The 26,874-nt window shown below is 36.3% G+C and overlaps 1 protein-coding gene and 1 long non-coding RNA gene across 2 annotated transcripts in view; one reads left to right on the forward strand and one right to left on the reverse strand.

The window, feature by feature from the left end:
* Window positions 1-26,874, forward strand: part of LOC123662939 (protein cramped) — a 67,712-nt gene that overhangs the window by 32,669 nt on the left and 8,169 nt on the right. Inside the window, exons 2-11 of the mRNA XM_045597707.1 lie at window positions 8,755-8,911; window positions 10,114-10,401; window positions 11,340-11,543; window positions 17,814-17,986; window positions 21,344-21,494; window positions 23,885-24,049; window positions 24,681-25,081; window positions 25,362-25,625; window positions 26,210-26,471; window positions 26,714-26,831. Of these exons, the coding sequence (XP_045453663.1) occupies window positions 8,776-8,911; window positions 10,114-10,401; window positions 11,340-11,543; window positions 17,814-17,986; window positions 21,344-21,494; window positions 23,885-24,049; window positions 24,681-25,081; window positions 25,362-25,625; window positions 26,210-26,471; window positions 26,714-26,831 (2,162 nt within the window). The 5' untranslated portion in view covers window positions 8,755-8,775. The remainder of the gene's footprint in view (window positions 1-8,754; window positions 8,912-10,113; window positions 10,402-11,339; window positions 11,544-17,813; window positions 17,987-21,343; window positions 21,495-23,884; window positions 24,050-24,680; window positions 25,082-25,361; window positions 25,626-26,209; window positions 26,472-26,713; window positions 26,832-26,874) is intronic.
* On the reverse strand, window positions 1,728-12,723 carry LOC123662940. Its single transcript, XR_006744577.1, has 3 exons — window positions 12,119-12,723; window positions 7,359-7,362; window positions 1,728-1,738 (listed from the first exon to the last, which is right to left on the reverse strand). It is a non-coding gene; the product is annotated as an uncharacterized LOC123662940 (long non-coding RNA).

Raw genomic sequence — 26,874 nt, forward strand, 5'->3', positions numbered from 1 at the left:
TCTTTGCGAAGACTTTGGATTAGCTAGGCCAAATGCTGGGCGGCCTAAACGAGTCCTCCTGACGAATTGGTCGATATGAATTTGGACAAAACGAAAGTTATGTTTAACAACCAAGTCATGTCCGATACCGATATAGGTTGATGGTATCCTTCTCGAAGTTGTTCAAGGTTATTTCTATCTAGGTCACACTATTCAACTCGGCCGAAACAATTTCGAAAAGGAAGCTGATAGGAAGGTTCGGTTGGACTGGGTGACGTTTGGCAGGCTCCGTGGAGTATTCACTTCGAAGATTTCGCATTGCTTGGAGATAAAAGTCTTTGAGCAATGCGTCCTGCTTGTTTTAACATACGGAGCCAAGACGTGGACACTGACGAGGGGACTAGTCCACAAGTTTAAAGTCGCTCAACGCAATCAAGACCATACGAAAGCTTACTAAGCAAAAAAAAAAACTCGTCTGGCGTCTCAAGCGTGAATAATATTTTTCGACCCTTATCCTTGATATTCTAAGCATTTGATAGTAAATAAACAATATACTACTGATGACGCACTGCACAGGATTGGAATATGGTAGAACAAATGCATGTCAATAATTATTTATTGCACTTGCAAAAATAGTGTATACTATGATGTTATGTAGTTCGAAAATCATAATAGTATGCTCTGTAGCGTAATTTGTTAACCGACTTCAAAAAAGGGAGGAGGTTACTCAATTCAACCGTATATATTATATATATATTTTTTATGTATGTTCGGGGATAACTCCGTCGTTTATGAACCGATTTTGATATTTTTTTTTGGAAAGGAAATATCCCTAGTTTGGTACCATGATGAGGAAACCAGGATCTGATGATGGGATCCCAGAGAAATTGAAGGAAACTCTCGAAAATCCGCATAACTTTTTACTGGGTGTACCGATTTTGATGATTTTTAATTTAATCGAAAGCCGATGTTTATCATGTAGACACATTTAAATTTCATCGAGATCTGATTACACCTTTTGGAGTAATCTTTGATAATACGTATTTACTTGACTATTTTTTCGTCTACCTACGTTGTATTACTTGTCGATATAATTGAAGTCGGTTTTTCTTCGTTTGCCCGCAAACACAATTATATTGTATTTAGTTCAAGTAATTGTTTTCATGTAGGAAAGTTTAACGTTTTTGCGATTGGCAAGTTTTAAGTTCTTCAATTACAATTTTCAAAGTCACTTTGTTTTAAAAGTTCACGTTCAAGATATAGAGTATTTCATATTTAATATGAATATTTAAAAAAAAGTATAAATTATGATTTATTTAAATACACGTGTGCGAAAGTGTTAAACAAAAAAAAAACGAGTGTGCTTTAGACCACACGACTGAAGTAAAACTCCCTTAGTTGCCCTTGTACAGTAATATGTATACGAAACGTAACGCTCTTGTCACGCATTCACCAGCTTACTCCACAAGTCAAGCCTGCGTAAAGAAGTTTTATTTCAATTTTTTTTTTTTTTAGGTAATATATACAAATTTGAAAGAGTAATAACACATTTTTATTTAAGCAAAAATAGCTTTTATTAATCTTTATAAATTACTTTATATTAGTGCAAAATTAGAAAGATTTTTGATCCGATACGGACACAAACTTTCCACTGTGCGTTGGCGCCGTGGTCACATACTGACTAATACGCGACCGGTAACGGTTTCGATCCCCGCTCGTGACAAATATTTTTATACGCCATACAGGTGTTTTTCGTAATCTGGGGACTGCGATAAGCTGAAGTGTATATTTTTATGAACCATTTGGAATAATTTTTTCTTGTGTATTTTTTTTAGAGTGCCTCAAAGCCGTACTGTTAGACGCTTCAGAATTATCCATTCTTTCTTTCTCACTGTGTATATATGTAGTATAAAATTCACTTCGACCCATCGCAATCCACTACTGGACATAGGCCTCCACGAGTTCGCGCCGAAAATGGCTTGAACTCATGTGTTTTGTTTTGGCAAGCGGGTTGGCGACCGCGGGTCTGGCATGGTCGCACCGAAGACGCCGCTGCCCGTCTTCGGCCTGTATATTTCAAATCCAGCAGTTGGATGGTTATCCCGCCATCGGTCGGCTTTTTAAGTTTCAAGGTGGTAGTGAAACTGTGTTATCCCTTAGTCGCTTCCTACGACACCCACTGGAAGAGAAGGTAACTACACAGCAGGCCGTAACCACACAGCAAGTCAAAAATCACATAATCAGTAGGTGTATAAAAGGAACGTTATATATATTATTAAAGTCAGTAAATAAATAGTATCAAAGAGAGTACATATATCCAGTTGTATATTATGTACGTCCTGAACATGCGACAAAATAATAGGTCATTTAAAATGTCATATGCAATAGAGCTGATTATACACGAAGGCTGATTACAAAGCATTTACCTACCTTCTAATTTATGAGCATGTAATAATTGAAAATGTTATATAACCCAATGTATATTTTCTTCCTAATGCAGACTATATACACTTACCGTATGATACTACAGAATTACATGAGGGCTTACTATGAATATTCCAGAAAATCGATATAAATATCTATACATATAATAAAATGGTAGGAAAGTCAAAACTGTACATTGAATATCTTTTTAAAAGAATACTTGGGGTGTGATCTGCAATCGATACCGAAGCCAAAAATATATATTTAGAATTTTTGTCTGTATGTAAGTTACGTTACGAAAAAAAAAAACGTTTTTACGTTTTTTTTTTCTTGTTCAGTTATATAATTATATGTGTTTACATATCTTATACTATTAAACGAGCAATTCTTGTATATATATATATAATCTGGATCTCGGAAACGGCTCCAACGATTTTCATGAAATTTAGTATATAGGGGGTTTCGGGGGAGATAAATCTATCTAGCTAGGAGTCATTTTCAGAAAATGTCGTTTTATCCCTGTTTTTAGGGAGTGAAAAAAATATCGTTAGGATACGAAGCTAAATTTCGAATCTGTCAATTTAGTTGCAATAGCTCGGTGGGAAATCAGCCGGTCGGGATCAACCGAGAAGATCATGGTTCAAATCCCCATGTCCCTAATCAATTATTTTTTCTTTTTCTAATTGCACTCGTTATTTTTTATTTAAATAGGCTGTTCTTATTTTTTATTATTATATCGCTAAAATTGAAAAATATTATTCATATTTTATCATTATTATTTTTTAATTATTTTTTATTTTTGTTTTTTTTTTTTATATTTATTTATACTTGTTATTATTGTCAGTAAAAAATATATTATTCATATTTTATAAATACGTAATTCTTATTTAAATATAATTTTCAAAAAAAACACGATTTGTTGGAGCGCCTATCAGTTTTTAGAAGCAATTACTCTCAATCTTGTAATTGTGTATTTTGTATCAATTTTTAATTTATCCATATTTATTATTTTTATTTTGCGTTAATTCATTATTAATAATTGCTGCTTGCAGCAAACGAAAAAAAAAATCAACTTCAATTACATCGACAAGTAATACAATGTAGGTACATGAAAAAATAGTCAAGAAATACTACATCGACAAGTAATACAATGTAGGTACATGAAAAATTAGTCAAGAAATACGCATTATCAAAAATTACTCCATAAATTGTAATCAGATCTCGATGAAATATGACCACATGATAAACATCGGCTTTCGATTAGGTTAAAAACATCAAAATCAGTACACCCAGTAGTATGTTATGTATTATGTAGTTAATATAAAGTTATGCGGATTTTCGACAATTTCCCTCGATTTCCCTAGGATCCCATCATCAGATCCTGGTTTCCTTATCATGCTACCACAACAGGGATATCTCCTTTCCACCAAAAAAAAAAGAATTATCAAAATCTTTTCATAAACGACGAAGTTATCCCCGAACATACATTAAAATATTTTATTTTTTCATTTTTATTTTTTTTTATTCGAAAACCAACAGCGTTACAATTCGTATATATGACATTTAACATAATATTAACAATATTAAGGCCAGTAATAGGTTTTCCTATCTATACATCTTAGTACTGTTACAAATGGGCAATATTAAGAGCCGATAATATATGATATATATATACTAGCGACCCGCTCCGGCTTCGCTCGGGTGTAAAATATAATTATAGCCTATGTCATTCACTGAAAAATGATTAAAATCGATCCAGTAGTTTTGATTTATTCATTACTGCTCGTAGCCCGCAAGCATTAACTTTAGAGTAAAAGCCGGCCGGAACTGCCGCAAACGGTACGTATCGTAATTTTTAAATCTATAATATCTTCAAAAATATTCATTTAAATCATATGCTGTAAAGGGCCATATAGATCAATATTAAATCAACAATGTATTTAAGGTATTTAATTAGATAAGGATTAATGCTGTATTGGTTAAAATCGATTTGAAATTTAGCCATTATTTGTCGTAAAAAGTAAATGACAAAAAAATGTTATTGTGGGATATCCATAAGAGACATATACCATAGCGGAGTTTTCTGTAGAACTTTTCAATGTGTATAATACTTAGTACATTATTTTGATAAATCTCGTAGGGTTCAGGCTGCGTTTGCAACGTAAGCGGAAAAATGTAATTATCTACGACATCACATTAGAAACCTCCACTATTTAATGCATGTTATTATACATATAAACCTTCCTCTTCAATCACTCTATCTATTAAAAAAACCGCATCAAAATCTGTTTCGTAGTTTTAAAAATTTAACCATACATAGGGACATAGGGACATAGGGACATAGGGATATAGAGACAGAGAAAGCGACTTTGTTTTATACTATGTAGTGATACATATATATATATATATATATATATATATATATATATATATATATATATGTCGCACCTTCGGTGCAACAAAGTCACACCCGCTCATTTCTTAATTTAACAGGAGAGGACTTTTAATTTTTTTTTTTCGCTTTTTCTTCCTCATTTCTGGATTACTACTTATAGTAGGTTTGAAATGTTTAGAAAATTAATAGTTTACTTTCTTTGCTATGGTTTAAAAATCTTATATTAAATTATCAAAAAGTCATAATAAAAGAAATAACAAAAAAAGTGTCCTGAATTGTGACTTTGTTGCACCGAAGGTGGGATATTTATTAATATTGAGTTTCCTTCAGCCGAATTGAGTAACCTCCTCCTTTTTTGAAGTCGGTTAAAAAACACTTCATCCAAACCGGCAGCGAATCATTTTACCTCTCTCTTCTACTACTAATCCTTCACGATTTACTAAGAATACCGAGCTGAGCTCGGTCACCCAGGTACTATTATTTTAAAGTACACCTCTATGCCGCTTTATTCTTATTCATGTCCTTTTTCTAAAGGTTGTCTGGAAGAGATCGCTCTTTAGCGATAAGACCGCCTTTTGTACATTCCTTTTTTGTTATTATTGTTATTATTTCTCGCTTGTTTCTTTTTCTTTTTCTTTTATGTTATTTGTATTGTTTTTGGTTGTACAAAAAAGTATATTTGTATTGTATTGTATTGTATTGTTCTTAGTAAATCTTCTTACACTGTTTGCCTCGCTATATTAAACACTTACTCATTACCATGGGTTGACTGGAAGAAATCTCTTTCAGAGATAAGTCCACCTTTGCCATAAACATTATTCTTATGTTGTTTTTACATGTATTTTTTGAGTGCAATAAAGTATATATATAAGTCCGGGATAAACTCAAAAAGTACTGCATGGATTTACTTCAAATTTGGCACGAACTAAGAAGTCATTAGAACGAATTAAGAAGTCGGGTCAACATATAGGCTACAAATTATCACGCTATCACCTACGGGGAACGAGCAGTGAACCTTTATTTCTTCAACGCATTCTGTAACAACGTGTAATCTAACGACGCATATTTGAATGTTGTTGTTATTATGTTAATAACCATGCTATATAAGCTAGCTTCATACTATAAATAAAGACATTCTGTAGTATATTTAGTATCAGTATTGCACCCGTGCGAAGCCGGGGCGGGTCGCTAGTGAATCACTAAATGTGTTGCGAATTCAAACCAAAGCTTAATTTTCAAAAAAAAAAAATTTATAATACTTTGTACTTTTATTGTTACACTGATAGGTATATTTCTTGGATTGTCTACGCCGCTATATGAGACTCACCCTAGTGCCCATTGGTTGACTGGAAGAGATCTCTTCTAGAGATAAGTCCACCTTTGCCCATTAACCATACAATTGATTTTGTGTATATTCTTTTTTTTTTATTGCAGTAAAGTATATAATACTTGGTAGTAGTTTTGTAAGACGGAATAATTATATAAAAATAAAAATGGACATGAAATTGGGAAATTTCGGAAAATCTAACGAATATTTCAACTGCACACTGACAGTTTACAAGAGAGGACAAAGTTTTTGGGTCAATAAATACGTATACGAGTATACGCTTTACCCTGTAATAGCCCTCTACTGTTTCTTTCCCCATGTTGGAAAAGGATCATAATCCACCGCGCTGCTCCAATGCGCGTTGGCGATACATATGGCGATATATTCCCTACTATGAGTAACGATCCCTATCACTCTCCGAGGCACGGTGGGGAGACTCACAAGAACTGCACAAAAATCCACAACATAGCTAACATCTGCATGGCCAATACAAATGCTTGTCATGTGCAGGGATCGAACCCGCAACCGCCAGCGCAACAGCTACAAACCAGTGCAGTGTCAGTTGCGCCAACGCGTCGTTATAAAAATAAATAATAACGTATTGATCACGCCATAATTTAAGAATGACTTTACTGCTTTCATTCATTTTATTTTAAAGTTTTTTTAACACTTTCTAGAAGGTTCTTTCGAAATAAAATTTTAAGGTTAAAGATCATTTATTTCTCAAAAGAATGCAATTCACTTACATGAGAAATTACAAACGCTAAAATAAAACAAAAATTTATATGTTGGGTACATCGCAATACAATATATAAACAATTCATAGTCGAAACAAGAAATTAACAATATGTAGGGTAGTTTTAAAATATATTTACACAAGTTAATCGAAATATGCGCAACTGGAAGTGTCATTGTTAAGGAGTTATTTTATGTTGTTTTGCTTTATTATAAATTTTAGTAATTTTTTTACTGTAATATAAAATAAAATTAAAATATTTTATTATTATTATTCTTTTTCCCTTGCCAAATTCCATAACCCGATTAACCCCATAATTAGAAATTTTTATGAAATTGAAATAATTAGTGCTTAGTTTATAAATTATTATAATTATATTATTCGTTTTTTTTTTTATATATATCTTTTGAGTATTTTCTTGAAACTAAAAAGCAATTTAGCTCCCTTAACGTCGTTTGGCAGTTTATTGTACAGTTGGGTACCTTCGAACATTACACATCTCTTCCTATAGTTAGTGCGTAGTACTTAATAATAAATTGGAATAATTTAATATGTACGATTTTATTTTTGTGTTACCCACACATTAGGAATTCTAAACATTTTTGAATATCATATCAAAAATTGACCGCTCCAGCGGGATTCGAACCCGCGTCTCCGACTGACCGTGTCCGCGCTCTAGCCAATTAAGCTATGGAACGATGTACCCGCTAGAGCGAAATTTTTGACATGATGATTTTTTACTTTCGGTTTAAGCGAACCGTGGCGCCGTCTATAGTGAGTTCTTTACAGAGACCCGTAACTATTCAAAGTTTCATATTACAATGAAAATCTTTGACAGGAGACGACACCATGCTATTTTTAATATGTACGATTTTATTTTTGTGTTACCCACACATTAGGAATTCTAAACATTTTTATATACGATGTACCCGACATCGTTCCATAGCTTAATTGGCTAGAGCGCCGACACGGTCAGTCGGAGACGCGGGTTCGAATCCCGCTGGAGCGGTCAATTTTTGATATGATATTCAAAAATGTTTGGAATAATTTATTTAGACCATTTATAATTGTGTATAGGTTGTATATAGGTATTTAAGGTTCAAAAATTAAGGACTTGAATGTGAGGCGTTTAAAAATTAAAAACTATTTTTATATACATATGTATTATTATTTATTTATGAATTATGATGAAAATTTAGGGTTGTATGTATTTTTCAACGCCAAATCGTCATAAAATAAAAAATAAATAATTTATCTAAAAATTAAAAAAAAAATAGCGGTGGACTATTCTTAACATTTAGGGGGAAGAAAAATAGATGTTGTCGTCTCAGACCTTTTTTTTTTTTTTACGTGGGGAAAATCCATCATGGATACTCTCCAGCGCGGGGGCGCCAGAGGGTTATGTCAGACTCCTACTGACTAAAAACCACCACGTGTTAGCAGTCATCCGCCTGGGTGGGGCGAGAGGGGTCGCGCTAGCATTCGCCACCTCGCCTCAGCGGTAGGCCCGGACAAAGCTTCCGGGCTCCGGCATGATGGTGGGGTGGCCTCGCTCACAACAAGGCCACCCCTCAGACGTATGGGGTCGTGTCGTCCGGCCGGCCGAAGTCCCCCGACTATCGGCCGCCGACCCCACTATTACGAGGGGGAGAGGAGGTGGGCAAACCGCCTTCTCCTTGCCCCCGTACGTCTGCGCCGGAGTGGGCCAGCAGTGTCGTCTCAGACCCTACCCAATATGCACACAAAATTTCATGAGAATCGGTCAAGCCGTTTCGGAGGAGTTTAACTACAAACACCGCGACAAGAGAATTTTATATATTAGATTATTATACTTATTTACATGTAAATCAATAAATCGCAATACAGATTGTCCAACTTTCTCTGTCCTTCAAGGTAGCTTCGAAAGAAACAGCCATGTCATCAGGAGCGCCTCCAGTTGCTGATGAAGAGAGAACTGAATTGCTCGGGTCGTTGACAACACAGCAGCAACAACGGACCAGCGCTAGAGTTATCAAGAAGCTGAGACTAGAACCGCAGGCTGATAAACGAGGTGAGGACCCCAAAAATATGAGGAACTGTTATATTTTATGCCATGGTTTTATATTTAGGAAGTATCTTTCTATACTGTGTTTTCTGCTGAATACAAAAATGCCAGAAGATAAATAATCTATTCCTTGGGTTAGATTTAGCACTCCGTTTTCTTCTGGTTAGACGCTGGATATTTTTTGCGTCAAACTAGAATAAAAAGGAGTGCTGAATTGGAAGCGACATCAAGGTGAGACTAGAACCGCAGGCTGATGAACGAGGTGAGGATCCCAAAAGTAAGATATATACATATATAGCATAATTTTCTGTTTAGGAAGTATCGTCAGTTTTTACTGTATTTTAATTTGACGCAATTTTATTTTTTATATTATACACACCCGGTCGTCTGTTCCTATGATAAGCAAATTAATGCTTGTGTCACAGGTAACAGCCGACTGTTATAATTATTATTTTTTTGGATAAATATACATAGAAACAATACATTATAAATACAAATAGTACACCCAGACTCGGGCGGGAATCGAACCCGCAACCCGCGGAACAGAAAGCAACTACTACTACAACTACTTTAAAGCACTACAAATACGCCAACAAGCTAGTCAAAGATTTGATATCTGTGTGAACAAATTAAATCTTTGTACAAATATTCTAATTTCTATTCTTTTCTATATTAATCTTTGTCAGTATAAATATTTTACCAATTAGTTTTTAAAACCAGAAATATTCTTGCAATAAAATAATATATGAGTTAACTGACAAAGGCTAGATTATTAATTATATAATTTTCTCTTTTAGAGATGAAATTTTGTTCAATTTTTTTTTTATGTCACTAGGTCGGCAAACAAGCGTACGGCTCACCTGATGGTAAGCGATTACCGTAGCTTATAGACGCCTGCAACACCAGAAGCATCGCAAGCGCGTTGCTGACCCAATTCCCAATCCCCCCAGGAGCTCTGGTCACCTTAATCACCAACAGGAACACAATACTGCTTGAAAACATTATTATTTTGCTGTGATCTTCTGTAAGGTCGAGGTACTACCCCAGTCGGGCTGCTCCATATTTTGAGCAGGAAATTCCTGCTGTGCGCTACCAATGCCAATTCTTATATATATATATATATATATATATATATATATATATATATATATATATAAGAATTGAATTATATATATATATATCTAAATAATAACCAACTAATATCTTAGATGCAACAGAATGTGAAACACCGAACAAAGCCGATGACAAGGATCCGCTAAAGTTTCCAACCGTAAAGCAGAGAATGCCCAAAGCCCTGTGGTCTGCCGATGAGAAGAGTTTATTTTTTGAAGCGCTCAACGAATACGGGAAGGACTTTGATGCTATTACTGCCTATATTTGCGCTAAGATGAAGAAAAAGGGAATGTCAGACGGTAACTTGAAGACGAAGACCCAAGTCAGCCATTTCTATTACAGGACGTGGCACAAGCTTTCGAAACACGTACGCTTTGACGAAAGTATGTTTCATTTAATATATATTATTAATCTTTTTCTTAGACTTGTAAGCTTTTTGCCTATTTAGACAGTCGGAATCAGAAGGAGTAAACTCCAGTCGTACGTCGGAGCTGACACACACACTTTTTTATTTAATCATCAATGACTATATACTATGTACTTACACCCAGACAAATAAATACAACCCTCTTTTTAAACGTGTTTTAAAAAAAATACCGGGGCCAAAACTGGTACTATAGTAGGTAACGGGGTTCATTGATAGTTTCAGATATAGTTATTGTTCTAAGTGGGTTATATCCTTGTAATCTTTGACCTTAATGTAATAAATAGAAGTTACCGCTTTTGATTTATTCTTTCAATTTTAGTAACAAAAACTTATATCACCTTACTAATGGTGGGTACCGATTATCTAAATTAAAGAGAATTATAATTACTTTAAAGGTAACGTCGTATATACTATTTATTGTATACCAAGTTGTCTCTTGTGAAAACTGTAAACGTGCCCACATTATTACCACGGTAAACACCTGTATGATCAATACAAATGTTTGTCATGAGTGGGGATCGAACCCGCAACCGCCCAGCGCAACAGGTACAATCCATGGCTGTGACCGTTGCACCAACGCGACGTCAGCATAGCAAAATACTAAACAAATCATTGTGTCCAAAATATTGGTGTTTGAAATAATGGCCGAGGTTACAATTAAAGTTTACACTTCCAGTTTTTTTTGAATGGGTGCCTTAATTATGTGTTAAACTACCAATTTTTTTGAAATTTCATCTAAATCGAAATTTGGATCAAACTTTAACTGAATAATCTTTAGACATATATTTTATTGACGGGGTGCTTAAAAATAAGTAACAAATGCCTCATCACTGTTTATTATCGTAACAATTTCTATGATTTCCTCTCATTCAGATACAATATTGACGATTCCAGATGTCAAAAAAGTAGCCCAAGAGCTATATGCTCTAATAAATTATGGTGAGCTTCGTCGTAAGCTCACCTCCGTGAATGAGAAGACCTGTGCTCGTTTGGGGGAAATGGTGAGGGGGGGCAGTATGGCGGTAAGAGTGAGGGGCAAGACCATGAGGGTTAGGACACCTATGTGCAGGGCTCTGAGGAGGTTGAACCAAATTGCGGGTGAGTATAGCATGCATGTAGTTTTTATTGAATATTAAAAAGTACAGAACTTCTTTTTATACAACTAGGTCGGCAAACAAGCGTACGGCTCACCTGATTGTTAGCGATTACCGTAGCTTATAGACGTCTGCATCACCTGAAGCATCGCAAGTTGACGACCTTATCCCCAATTCCCCCCAGGAGCTCTGATCTTCTGAGAGCCCCGCTCGGGCTGCTCTATATTTCGAGCAGGAAATTTCCTGCTGTGCCCCACCCCAGATAAAACTTATAACTTAGAACGGAAGTACATAGCAATAATGTTTACGAGATAGCAAGTGGTGGTTTCTCGGGAACTTTACGTAGAGGAAATAAATAAAATGGTAGATATGTACCACTACCACACATTATATAAATATAGTCATAAAAAGATTTAGCCGTCTTCACTCAGAATATGTCATTTGAAGGATTGGTTAGTTGTAATTAGGTCACCGTATACGAGAAATCTTTTACTTATTTTGGGGAATTGGTAAAATGAGTGTCAGTGATAGAAAAGACCATAAGAGTAAGAATATAAATGTATGGGATCTTGAAAAGACTTAATAATTATAATTTAATAATGACGACAAGTTTACACAATGGTGGCGAACAGCGAACTACTTTTTACAATTAAAGGAAAGAGTTACAAAAGCAAATCATTCAATCAAATCAACAGATTACAATCAATATTCAATTACTCTACAACATCGCCAATAGATGGCACCATTTGTTTCATTTGATGTATTATTATAACACCCCCACTACATCACATGAAACTTACTTTACAAATTAACAACTCTTTACAAATTAACAACTCTTTACAAATTAACAATTCCTAAAGCTTCAATGCATTGGTAATGCTTTGTCACACCGAGTGCCTTTGTGAGAACATCAGCTGGCATGGTGTGTATCATTAGTACACACATATTCAATATTCATAATATTACTACTAACAGCATCTCTTAGGAAATGATAACGGATATCTATATGTTTACTTTTCCTATTCAAAGCATGATTAACAACAAATTTTTGAGCACTCTGGCTATCATTGTATAAGGTAATAGGACATACATCTTGATTAGTGACTTCAGACAACAATACTCTCAAATACATTAATTCTTTGCATGCCTCTGCCATTGACATGTACTCAGCTTCCATACTGGAAAGAGCCACGGTCCTTTGTTTTCTACTTTCCCATGATATGACACCCCCTGACATCACAAAGCAATACCCTGTATATGATTTCCGGTCAAAACTATTATTAGCCCAGTCAGCATCAGCAAATCCCAATAATTCAAAACTTCCTTTTATATACCTTATACAATAATTTTTAGTTCTCTTTAAATACCTGAGAATCCGTTTAGCATAATTCCAGTGAGTACTGGTATAACAAGAATTAAATTGACTTAAGAAACTAACACTGAAGGCTATGTCAGGCCTTGTTAACACAGACAAATACATGAGGCTACCTACTAATTGCTGATATGGTATATTATTATCATTAACATTACAATTTTTATCAATATTGAATTTTAACTCCATAGGTGTACTAGCCTCTTTACAATTTAACATATTAAATTTAATTAACAATTGATCAATGTATTGTTCCTGATCTAATGTACAAACATTATTCTCTTTATCAAAATTTACTCTCATCCCCAAACAATGCTTTACCTGTCCGAGATCTTTAATCTGAAATTTTGAACTCAATATTGAAATTAAGTTATTTGTCTCTACTTTACAATTTGAAAATACAAAGAAATCGTCTACATACAAAGCAATAATAACTTTAACATTATTATGAAATTTTGTAAATACACATGGTTCTACATCACTTCTCTTAAAACCCAATTCAACCAGACACTGATCAACTTTTTCATACCATGATCTTGACGCCTGCTTCAAACCATAAATAGCCTTATTTAATTTAACAATTTTTCTACTATTATTATTTAAATCAAGTTGTGGATGAGCCATATAAATATCTTCATTTAAAATCCCATTTAAAAAAGCAGTTTTAACATCTAAGTGTACTCACTGTTACTACATTTAAATCTAATTGTACAGAAAATGTAAATAACAATCTTAAGGTACTGTGACGCACTACAGGTGAGAATGTCTCGTCATAGTCTATTCCCGGTTTCTGCGTGAAGCCCTTTGCCACAAGACGAGCACGATATCGAACACCATTGTCACTATCAAACTTTCTTTTATAAACCCATTTACACTGAACTAAAGTCTTTCCTTTAGGCACCTCACTCACCACTACCCAGGCATTATTCTCTTCAAATGCTTGAAGTTCCTCTTCCATCGCAGCAATCCACTTATCTTTGTCAGGACCTCGTAGAGCTTGATAGATATTAATTGGATCACTTTGATTCTCAGCATTTGACTGTATGCACAAATTTGAGTAACCATAACGCTGTGGTGGTCGTTTGATCCTCTTGGGTTCTTCTGGGGGCGGAGTCTCATCTACATCCTGCAGTATAGATTTATTAGTCTGGTCAGTAATATCTGTGTGGTTAGTATCATTTTCAAGTTCTACACTAGTGACTATATCAGACTCATCTATTTCACTTTTAATTTGTTGTGTTTTTGAGATTTCCCCCACTGAAACTGATATCCTATCATCTATGTTACTCTTTAAGTTTTCTTGGATTATGACATCCCTGCTCACAGACACACACTTCTTATCTGGATCATAAATCCTATACCCCTTAACATTTTCAGCATAACCGACAAGAATATGTGGTTTCGACTTGGTGTCCCACTTAAGTCGTTTTTCCTTTGGGATATGCACCATAACCTGACTCCCAAAAATTCTGATGTGACTAAGATCTGGTTTTCTATTAGACCAGAGCTCAAACGGTGTCATGTTCTGTAATCCCGATGCTGGTGACCTGTTTCTGAGATATACAGCTGTATTTACAGCCTCAGCCCAAAACCTTTTGGGTAGTCCAGCATCATACAACATGCAACGAGCCCTTTCCACGAGAGTTCGGTTCATACGCTCACTAATAGCATTTTGTTCTGGAGTGTATGTATTAGTTTTTTGATGAATTATACCAGCCTCAGCCAAATAACTGTCAAACAATGCATTACAGAATTCCAGACCATTATCAGTTCGAAATATTTTAATTTTCTTATTCTGTTGATTTTCAACTAAAGCTTTAAATTCTTTAAAATATTTGAACACTTGGTTCTTAGCCTTCAAAAAATAAACAAAGGTCATACGTGTGTAGTCATCGACAAAGATCAAGAAATACCTGCAGCCACCAATTGAAGTCACCTCCATGGGTCCGCACACGTCTGCATGAATGGTATTAAGTACTTCACTACTCCTCATGCCCGCATGGTTAAACGGTAATCGTGACTGCTTCCCTTGACAGCATACAACACATGTACTTTTGTCAACAACAGCTTTGTCCTTGAAGTCTACGCCTACAACTGCACCTTCCTTCATTTTATTAAGGTCACTGCTATTTAAGTGGCCCAATCTGCGATGCCACAGTTCACTGTTTACACTATCAGATGTCGTGAACAAACAGTCGTGTCTATTCTCAACATTAAGTTTATAAACACCATCAACTAATCTGGCTTCTCCAACCAGTTGATTTCTACTGTTATAGATATAGCAACAATTTTTCTGAAAGTTCACTCTGTTTCCATTTTGAATCAATTTACTCACTGATAATAATTTCGTAGCAATATTAGGCACACATAACACATCTTTTACTGTGATAGAATATTTGCATTTCGACGTGATGGTAACAATATCAACATCGCCTGAACATAGCACATCCATCACTGCTTTATTAGCCACTGTAATTTCCTTTATACTCGTATTCTTAGATGTTTTTCGAATATTGTTTACGTTTGAGGTTATATGCATACTTGCACCGGAATCCAAATACCAATCGTACTGTCTGAAGTTTCCGCTTAAAAATACTGCAGAAAATGCATTAGAATTCTTTATTTTCATATCTTGACCTTGTGTACACTTATTTTTATAGTGCCCGATCTGTTTGCAACGATAACACTTGATAAATTTCTTTTTGCTATTTTCGACATCTGACATTTCGCCATCTTGATTGGTTTTATTGAACGACTTCGATTTTTGATTGACATGCTGGCGCCCTCTAGTATACAATGCAGTAGTTTTCGTCAAATCTTCACTTCCGGACATGTCTAATAATTTTGATTTTACAACATCCGCCGTAATGGCGATTCCGGAATGTTCGATGGCCATTAGCATTGGGAAGTATTTTTCGGGCAATCCCGCCAGCATTAAACAGCCAATCCACTCATCATTTACTAAAAACCCAGTTCTAGATAATTTCTGCCCCGTTTCAATAATTTGTGTAATGTAACTTGTCATTGAATCTGAAGTTTCGAGACGTATTGATATTAAATTCCTCAATAACATGATTCTTCTCGAAAAACCACAGTCATCAAACATTTGTTGTAATTTCTGCCATAGTTCTTTAGTAGTCAAAGCGCTCTTAATGTGTACATATAACGACGGATCTATGGTTAAAATCAACTTGGCTTTCGTCATGGCGTCGTCCGCCATGTTAGCTCCAACTCCTTCAGTTTTAAGAAAATTTGTCTTTCCTTCGAGTACTAACAGATTCTCGGCCGCGAACGCCCACTCACTATAATTTTCCCGACCTTTCAACTTCGGTACATTTGCAATAAATGAGTTCGTACTAGAAGCCATGTCTGTCAATCAACCACACCGCGTGTAGCACGGATACAAAGTTAAAAGTTCACTAACTTAATTACAACTTCGTAATCTTCCACTGTACACTATTACTCAGCAAATTAACTAGAACTATTCTTACTAAATAAAAAATGTGACTGGGCCCATAACCTAATAATTATAATTTAATAATGACGACAAGTTTACACAATGGTGGCGAACAGCGAACTACTTTTTACAATTAAAGGAAAGAGTTACAAAAGCAAATCATTCAATCAAATCAACAGATTACAATCAATATTCAATTACTCTACAACATCGCCAATAGATGGCACCATTTGTTTCATTTGATGTATTATTATAACAAGACTGAATCAAATCGTTGGTTCAGTGACTTCATTAAAAGTAAAGATCTTATCTTTTCTATGGTGGTCTTAGTTTTTGACTAATAGGATGAAAAGAGTGGAGGTAAGAAAGTTAGAAAAGAAAATTAGACAAATAAATGCTCGAAGGAAATAATTAAGCCTTTCTCTACATTACCAGGAATTGTTACTTTTTGAATCATTACTTTTATAATATCCTATATTATTATTTACAATTGATTGCATTCATTGTAATATGAAAAATTAATGAAATTCCTAAAACTCGCTCTAAAAAATTCCAATAGCTGGCGTCTAAAAATAAATCGTTAAATTCTAAACACAATATAATATATATTATTTATATATATATTTCTGAAGGTGAATGATACACCCCAATGTCATTTGCATTAGTTCACTGGCCGTTGTGAGTTATGTCCAATCTTCTTGAACGTGAATCGTATAGTTCAAGTGTTATGCAAAAAAAACTATAGCAGTATTGTGTAAATTTATGTATTTTTGTATTAATTTGATATAATATATATGTGTAGTTAGTAATTTTAACTAAGTTGGGGCACAGTAGGAAATTTCCTGTTCAAAATATAGAGTAGCTCGACTGGGGTACACGTACACCCCAGTCGAGCTACTCCTCGACATTACAGAAGATCACAGCTAACTAAAACTGCCCTTAAGCAGTGTTATGTTCCTGTTGGTGAGTAAGGTGACCAGAGCTCCGGGGGGGATGGGGCAACGCGTTTGCGAAGCTTCATCATCGCACATGCCCATGCCGCGGTGCAGAGGTGGCGTGCGGCGCGCGCGTGTGCTCCCGCGCGGCGGTGTCGCTGCGCGCGCGGGACGCGGCGGCGTGGGCGCGCGTGCAGGCCGCCGCGCACAGCCCGCGCTAGTTGTATATAAGTAGTGTGGCCGCAGAGGTGGCGTGCGGCGCGCGCGTGTGCTCCCGCGCGGCGGTGTCGCTGCGCGCGCGGGACGCGGCGGCGTGGGCGCGCGTGCAGGCCGCCGCGCACAGCCCGCGCTAGTTGTATATAAGTAGTGTGGCCGCAGAGGTGGCGTGCGGCGCGCGCGTGTGCTCCCGCGCGGCGGTGTCGCTGCGCGCGCGGGACGCGGCGGCGTGGGCGCGCGTGCAGGCCGCCGCGCACAGCCCGCGCTAGTTGTATATAAGTAGTGTGGCCGCAGAGGTGGCGTGCGGCGCGCGCGTGTGCTCCCGCGCGGCGGTGTCGCTGCGCGCGCGGGACGCGGCGGCGTGGGCGCGCGTGCAGGCCGCCGCGCACAACCCGCGCGCCGCCGCCGCGCTGCCGCTGCGCACCGCGCTGGCCGCGCTGCTGGCCGCGCTCGAGGCCCGCTGGGCTGTATCCCTTCTATACGCTCTCCCCCTGCTGGTGATAGGCATCCCCGTGTAGGAGGAGGGTCAGAGCTTAATCCGCCATATTATGTCTTACTTAAAAGAGACCTTAAATTGCTTATGCCCAAATAAACGTCAGAACTAAAGAATAATGGCGACTAATATGTACTGAAATGAGTGCGGTAAAGCTTTAGATTAGGAAAAACCGAATTTCGGAACCGTGGGGCGAAGGGGGGGGGGGACGCCATCCCTCGTACCACTGTCACATTTCGAAACCCCATGGTAATGGAGATATCCATGGTTAAAGTTTTGAGATTAGAAGAAGAATTTCGCAGCTTTCACTCATTATTTTCACATTTCACGAGCGTTTTTTTCACATTTCACACGCTATTTTCATATTTCACACGTCTTTTTCACGTTTCATAAGTTATTTTCAAAATAAAACCGATCTCGACTCCAAGATCAACAAACGATACAACTTAAGTTACTCATGCTCCGTTCCATAGTTTTCACATGTTATTTTCACATTTCGCACTTGATTTTAACATTTCACACTTTAATTTAACGTTTTCACACGGTTTTTTAACAAACGATGCAACTAATATTTAACAACTGAGAAATAGATGTTTTAATAAAAAATGACAGGCCACTTATCGTTTCGCTCCAAAACAATGCAAGCATAAATTCATTGTTTTTGTCTAAATAACTGTAAAGGCAAAGGTCAAGGGTCAAATAATTTCAAAGGTCTTAGACCATACAGCCTTGTTTCATGTTATGTTTTTTAATTAAATATATTTTATTTTTATTTATTTACTGTTTGTTATAAACGAAAAATACTCAATATTTTAATTTATTTTATATGACAATAAATAAATAAATAAATAAATATATAATGGAGTGAAATGAAGTGACATGAATAAAAAAAATTACCATAATCTGACTTCAGAAAGGGGCCGTTTATAGGCATAATTCCGTTACAAAAAAACCCTAACCTATCTAATTTAAAAATTACACCGTTTATAGACATAGTTTTGTTACAAAAAAAAAACTCCCTAACCTATCTAATTTAAAAATTACACCGTTTATAGACATAGTTTTGTTACAAAAAAAAAACTCCCTAACCTATCTAATTTAAAAATTACACCGTTTATAGACATAGTTTTGTTACTAAAAAAAAAAAATAACCCTAACATATCTCATTTAAAAATTACACCGTTTGTAGATATAGTTTTCAAACAACAAAAAAAAAATAACCCTAACCTAACTAATTTAAAAATTACACCGTTTATAGACATAGTTTTGTTACTAAAAAAAAAATAACCCTAACCTATCTAATTTAAAAATTACACCGTTTATAGACAAAGTTTTGTTACTAAAAAAAAAAATAACCCTAACCTATCTAATTTAAAAATTACACCGTTTATAGACATAGTTTTGTTACTAAAAAAATATAACCCTAACCTATCTAATTTAAAAATTACACTGTTTATAGACATAGTTTTGTTACTAAAAAAAAATATAACCCTAACCTATCTAATTTAAAAATTACACCGTTTATAGACATAGTTTTGTTACTAAAAAAAAATATAACCCTAACCTATCTAATTTAAAAATTACACTGTTTATAGACATAGTTTTGTTACAAAAAAAAAAGAAATAACCCTATCTTATCTAATTTAAAAATTACACCGTTTATCGACGTAATTTTATAACAGTAAATAAAAAGAAAATATATTTAATTAAAAAAACATAACATGAAACAAGGCTGTATGGTTTTAGACCTTTGCCTTTACAGTTATTTGAACAAAAAATGAATTTATGCTTACATTGCTTTGGAGCGAAACGATAAGTGGCGCGCCATTTTTTTTAAAGCATCTATACCTCAGTCATTAAACATCAGTTGTATCGTTTGTTAAAAAACCGTGTGAAAACAATAACTTAAAGTCTGAAATATTAATATCAAGTGCGAAATGTGAATATAACATCTGAAAGCTTGCTTTGCTTTGCTATGACTTTTTCTCGAAAATATAACACTATAAATTATCTGTATAAAATCAACAATAAGTCGCTTAACAAAGTTACATCTATGAAGGACTTGGGGCTCATTCAAGATTCTAAACTCTTATTTGATAGGCACATTGATTACACAGTAAAAAAGGCCTCCAAGGCTCTTGGTTTCATTATAAGGTCTACACATGAATTTAAATCTATTAAATCGATTAAAGTACTTTATTGTGCTTACGTGCGCAGTATCCTTGAGTATGCTTCTATGGTCTGGAGTCCACAATATAACGTGTATATTTCCCGTATTGAGTCGGTACAGAAAAGGTTCTTGAGGTATCTTCAATACAAGTGCGAGCAATCGGATCGCGGTTATGAGGCGAGATGCAACAGATACCACTTCTTACCCTTGGAAAAGAGACGGCAACTTTTTGATATTACGTATCTGTTAAAAATTGTTAATGGCACCATTGATTGCCCTGCTTTGCTGGAAAAAGTTAGCATCTGGGTTCCTCGCAGATTACCAACTAGACGTACCCAACCGCTGGCAATTCCTAAAGTTAAAACTAATTACCGCCGCAATTCATTCATTATTCGAGCGAGTGAACTTTTTAACAAACTGTCAATGAATTGTGACGAATTAGAATTATTCTGTACTAAGCCTCAGAACGTGAGTAGATTATTTGCTTTGGAGTTCTTTGGCCCCCGCGTCGAGGGTGCAACAAATTCTTAAATACATTCATTCCTCATCTTCAGGGATTTTTGTTTTGTTTTTGTTTTGTTTGTAGCTTTATTGTCATTGTTTGATGGTCTCATCATTTAAATAACCATATGCGAATACCTGTAAATGGCTTAGTCGAAATGTACAATTTGTACTCATTTAATGTCTTATGTGCTGTTGGTGTTCCAAATAGAATAAAATAAAATAAAGCTACAGAACTAAGCATGGTTACCGCAAGTTGTATCGTTTGTTGATCTTGGAGTCGAGATCGTTTTTACGTACTCCTGTTCGAAAATAACTTATAAAGTTGTGAAACGGCGCATGGCATTATAATAGCTTTAAATTCTTCCTCTAATATCAAAACTTTAACCATGAATATCTCGATAACCATGGGGTTTCGAAGTGTGGCAGTGTTACCTTGTATAGCTTCCCCTACACTCTCCGCCCCCCACACCCAAAAACCCCATAATTCGGTTTTTCCTAGTCTAGATCTTAGCCATGAGTGCTAAGTTAGTTCAAAAGTTGAAATTTAACGTAACAATATAATTTACTGTCAAAATTTCCTGCAATCGGCCAATCAGACCGAATATCCATATTGCCCTTATCTCAATATAACGTTAAATATTCCTTAAAAAAAACCAGTCAAATACCAAAAAATCAGTAACAGAAAACGGTATGGATACCAAAGTGAACGAAGAACAAAATAAAGATTTAGAAGAATACCAGGATATGCAGGATGCAGACGATCTAGAAGAACATCTACAATTGGAGACAGATAGGATCATAGTAGAAGGTAAGAGTTTAATTAGAATTTATTATCACATGACCTAATTTTAGTATTTAAATTAGTATTAGTAAAGTACATTACCATTACTTTGCTTAAAACTTATGCTTTTTGCAAGATGGCGAAATGTATTTGGTCAAAATTTCTTGACAATCTTAGTATTGCAGAAAAATCAACTACATAAAAAGTAATTACTGCTCTTAAATAGTGCTATGTTCATGGTGAGTAAGGTAGTCAAAAATTTTGGAAATATGCTGTAGAGTGATGAAGAGTGAATTGTGGTTCGCATTGTCCGTGAATGGTGTGAGCAGTGTCGTCATACGAGCATTACAATCTCTTTATAGGGATTCTAGTACTTGTGTGAGGATAAACGGGGCATACACTGAATGATTTCTATCTTTCTATCGAAGAAGATGTTAGACAGGGATGTGTAGCGTCACCGTGGCTGTTTAATCTGTTCATGGACAATTGTTTGACAGATTTAAAAGAGAATGAAAGTGGTTTGAGAATGAATGATTTACTCGTCAAATGTCTCCTCTATGCTGATGACCAAGTATTACTTGCGTCTTCGGCCGAGGAGTTGCAGGAGATGGTAACTGCTACGAGTGGAGCTTTTGTAAGAAAGGGAATGAAGATGAATGTAAAGAAGACGAAAGTGATGGTGTTTGAAAGAGATGAGGCAGTGACAGACTGCAATATCGTGATTGGAGGTGAACAAATTGAACAGGTGAATGACTTTGTGTATCTGTGTTGTAAGAAGTGACGTGGGTGTCGTAAGAAGCGACTAAGGGATAACAAGGTTCCACAACCATCTTGGAACTTAAGAAGCCGACCGATGGCGGGATAACCATCCAACTGCTGGCTTTGAAATACACAGGCCGAAGACGGGCAGCAGCGTCTTTGGTGCGACAAAGCCAGTACTGCGGTCACCAACCCGCCTGCCCAGCGTGGTGACTATGGGCAAAACACATGAGTTCACGTTATTTTTGACGTAAACTTGTAGAGGCCTATGTCCAGCAGTGGACTGTATAGGCTGTAATGATGATCTGTGTTCAAAGTTTACAAAAGATGGAAAGTGTGAGAGTGATATTGAAAGAAGAGTGAATGCACGAAACAGGGTGAATGGAGCTTTGCACTCGTTTATGAGCAGTCGGAAGGTGTCTGACAAGGCTCGTTTGGCTGTGCACATGTACGGAAGTGGAAGTTGGGTATGGCAGAAGAAATACGAAACCAGAATAAATGCAGTTGAGATGAGAGCCTTAAGAAGTATGATAGGAGTTAAATTGAGTGACAGGATAAGGAAACGTGGTTTGAAAGAAGATATAATGACAAAAATTGAGAAAGGTATGCTCAGATGGTTTGGCAATGTCGAGAGAATGAATGAAGAATGATTGACGAAAAAAGTGTATAAGGCGAGCGTAAATGGAAGGGTTGGAATGGTTAGACCTAGGCGGACGTTCCGAGACCAAATAAGGGGTGTCTTGAAAAAAGGCCAGGTTAAGAGTACCCTAAACCGAAGAACATGTATGAAGGGAATAATGAAAGTGGACGAAGCGAAAGAAGTATGTAAGGATCGTAACAAGTGGAAAAAAGTGGTATCTGCCTACCCCTACGGGAAAAAGGCGTGATTATATGTATGTATGTATGTATGTAATAAACGCTTCACACTCAACGGGTCCCCTAGTAGGATTTACCCCTGTGTTGGGGGTCCGGAAACACACACACAGTACACAAAAACAACGCCCAGACCATGACTAACATCTACACATTATGACATACGACATATGGTCGAAACAAATGTCTGTAGTGAGCCGGAATCGAACCCGCGATCGCCAGCGCAACAGCCAGTGCTATAACCGCTGCGCCAACGCATCGTCAAAAGGTAAAAAGCAAATATATGATCTTGCTTTTGCAAATGTACATATGCCATAGCAGACCTTACACTTGTTTGTCATTACGTTGGTAAAAAAAAAATATCAATTCCAACAATCATCTACTGGTCTGGTGTAGTGGTGCGAGTAGTCGCTTAAAACACCGACGGTTCGCGGGTTCGATTCCCGCTCGCGATGGATAATTGTATTTGTACAAATATTCCTTTCCGGTTTAGATGTCTGTCTTTATCGGTCTCCCCACCGTGCCTCGGAGAGCACGTTAAGTCGTCGGTCTTGCTTGTTATCATAAATACCTGATAGCGATCGTTATTCATAGTAGAGAACCCGCAGTGGAGTAGCGTGGTGGATTATACTCCATTACATCTCCTACATAGATAAACAGGCTTATAGGCCTAACCCAACAGTGGGATCTTACAGGCTGAATGCAAACATCTCAATATTCGTAATAGTAATATACAATAATAAACATAATTAAAATATAACTTATTTTTTTATAACTCCGTATAGAACAACGTCTACCCAAAAAGCTTGCACTACACTTGGGACCCCGACAAGGCATAGAGATCCACCTGCCAGTGCTCAGTCCGAGCGAGCAACTCTCCAGTCAAAAGATATGCTTCTCTTCGTATTTAGAGAGGATGGGATCCATGAGGCGGGATAAGGATAGTGGCGGTATGTAGGCTGTATTATTGTCTGTAGATTTTTAATTTAATATTTTGTTGAAATGTTGGCTATGTCTAAAAGTGTGTCTCAAAAAGTGCTTTGGAAATAAAATCTGGTAATGATTAGTTTGGAGTGTTAAAGTTAATGATAATTACTTACAAAGGAAGGGAAGTTAAAATAGTGGAATAAAAAAAAACATTGGTAAGTAACAGGGAAGTCTAAGAGTCTAGTGATGACTGGCAACACACTTGCAAATTTTCTTATTGTTGTAGATGTCCTGGTGGTGTTAATCACTTAATATAAGGTATTGATATGACACTTTGTTTGTCTCCCTTTTGCTATATATATATATATATATATATATATATATATATATATATATAAATGAATGTTTGTCTGTATGTCGTTTATCAAATCGTAAACTATGCATTTAATTGTGTCATCATCTTCAGCAAAGTGTTGTGCAAAAGCCCACAAAGGTTTCTGAGTTGGTACGACAAAAAAAAAGCGCAGAAACACGCGCAGTGTACACAGCTAGTAATATACAAAAAGGAGACAACGTTGTAAAAGCTTTTTATATTAGCTAACTATGAAATTAATAATATAATGTATACAATAAAATTATCTTTTATTATGACAGTCAAAATCCGAACACCTAAACGTCAAAGAAAAGACAGCGTAACAGACAAAGATAAGGAAACGGAGAAAAAATTCAAGCTAGACGATACTGAACCGACGAAATTGATGCACATCGATGAAACAGCGATAGACGGAATCGAACTCATGGCCAACTACAAACATAACCACGAAGACGATGAGAAACCGAGCACAGAAGATGAGAAGGAGATGAAATCTGAAGAAACCCCTGAGGAAGAAGGAGATAGAGATATGCCAGAAAGAGACAAAGATATGTCAGAGAGAGAAAAGGACAGCTTTTCGGAAATGGAAGACGATGAGAAGTTTAATAAGAGTGACACGGATAATGAAAGTGACGGCAGGACGGATAAGAGTCAGAAAGAACGAAAATTTAAGAATTTAAAGGTATGTAAAAAAATCGTATATGAAAATGAGTACTATTCGCTATTGTTATTAAAAATAGTAATTCACTTAGATAAGAAAACGTTAAATATGACATCACTTGTGTGTACGTAGAGAGTTATCAGATTTTTCTAATGGTTTCTTAGTTCAAAAAGTTAATAACGTCATTTTCTTTAAAAAAAAAAACGAAGTTGATGATAAATAGAACAGATTAGTAAAAAATAAAGTTGTAATGTTGACTAACGTATTGTTTTTATACTATAACAATTTCAATTCCACTTAGGTGAAATTCCGAATACGTCCCAAGAAACGTGGAGGGAGTATATACACGTTGGTACTAGACAAGGGTGCTGATGATGCGAAAGCCGAAGACCATAAAGGCGACGAATCCAAGATCGAAGACTCCAAGGTCGAGGACACAAAGATCGAGGAGAAAGAGGAAGAAACCAAACCAGACATAGATGTGGATATGGCTATACGTCAGATAAAAAAGGGTTGGAGCGTGTATGATGCTGGCGAACTTACGATTGGAGATTTGTATTTGATGGTAAGATTTTAGATTCCACTTTGGTCGCAAACAAGCCTGCTTTTTTCATACAACCAGGTCGCCAAACAGGTGGTGCGATTAGCTTATAGACGCTTACAACAACAGAAGTCATTTGGCTTTCATCCTCTCTCAAAATCGTACTTGGACATCAGAATAAATTTTCTATTGTCTAAGCTCAAAGTATCGACTCTAACCGTGATTTTATTTCAATCCATTCAGAAGTTTCGGCGTGATGCGTGATGAAGTTATAAACAAGACATGACTAACAATGACAAACAATAAAAAAGTTTAGGCGTTAATATGTATGATACATTACACTCCAAACAATTTACAAATATTATTTAACTAAGTTTGCCTCGCGGAAAACAATAGCCTATAAAAAAATAGCCTATAAACCTTCTTCGTAAATGGGCTATGCACAAAAATAATTTTTCAATTCGAACCAGCCGTTCCTGAGATCAGCGCATTTAAACAAACAAACCAACTTCAGCTTTATAATATTAATATAAATGTATAGAATAGGATATGTCACAATTTCGTTCTAAGTATAGATCTATATACAATATATTTTTTTTAACTTTCAGTTCGGTTCACGTTCAAAACTCGAATTAGATTACTGGTGGGCGGAACCGACCCCCCCTCTACCGCAACCGGTCAAATCCGTCAAGCTAGCGGAACCGAGCGACAGAGACAAACTAGTAGACAAGCGACTTGGGAATAAGACGCCAGAAAAGGAGAGTATTGAAGATGAGCGGGAAAAGAGGGAGAGTGACACAGATATCTTCTCTCCTAAGAATACATTCAGTCAAGATAGCAATGATGGATTATCGGGAGATGAGAGGAAATGTAAGTTGTTGATCCTTTTCTTTCACACGACTAGGTCGGCAAACAAGCTTAAGGCCCACCTGATGATAAACGGCTCCCGTATATACGCTTGCAACACCAGAAGCATCGGTAGGGACATTTAAATGTGAGAATGTTCTAGAGAAGGAAATATCCGCTTAAGCATTGTACACATGATACTATTGATAATATTAATCTAACCAGTGTCGTTCTAGCGTTGACACTTTTTTTTCTTTTAATTTCAGGTGAACAAATATCGTCTCCGGACCACAAATCATCGGGTAGCTTAAAGCTTGTAAGTAAGCTCATCAACCGCCCCGCTCCACAGTCGCCGCCGCGCGGGCTCTCTTTACTCAGCGATCGGTAAGTTATTCTTGATTCTTTGCAGTGTAAAAAGTCCCTTTGT

This window comes from Melitaea cinxia, chromosome 19 (assembly GCF_905220565.1).
Source record: "Melitaea cinxia chromosome 19, ilMelCinx1.1, whole genome shotgun sequence".
NCBI lineage: Eukaryota > Metazoa > Arthropoda > Insecta > Lepidoptera > Nymphalidae > Melitaea > Melitaea cinxia.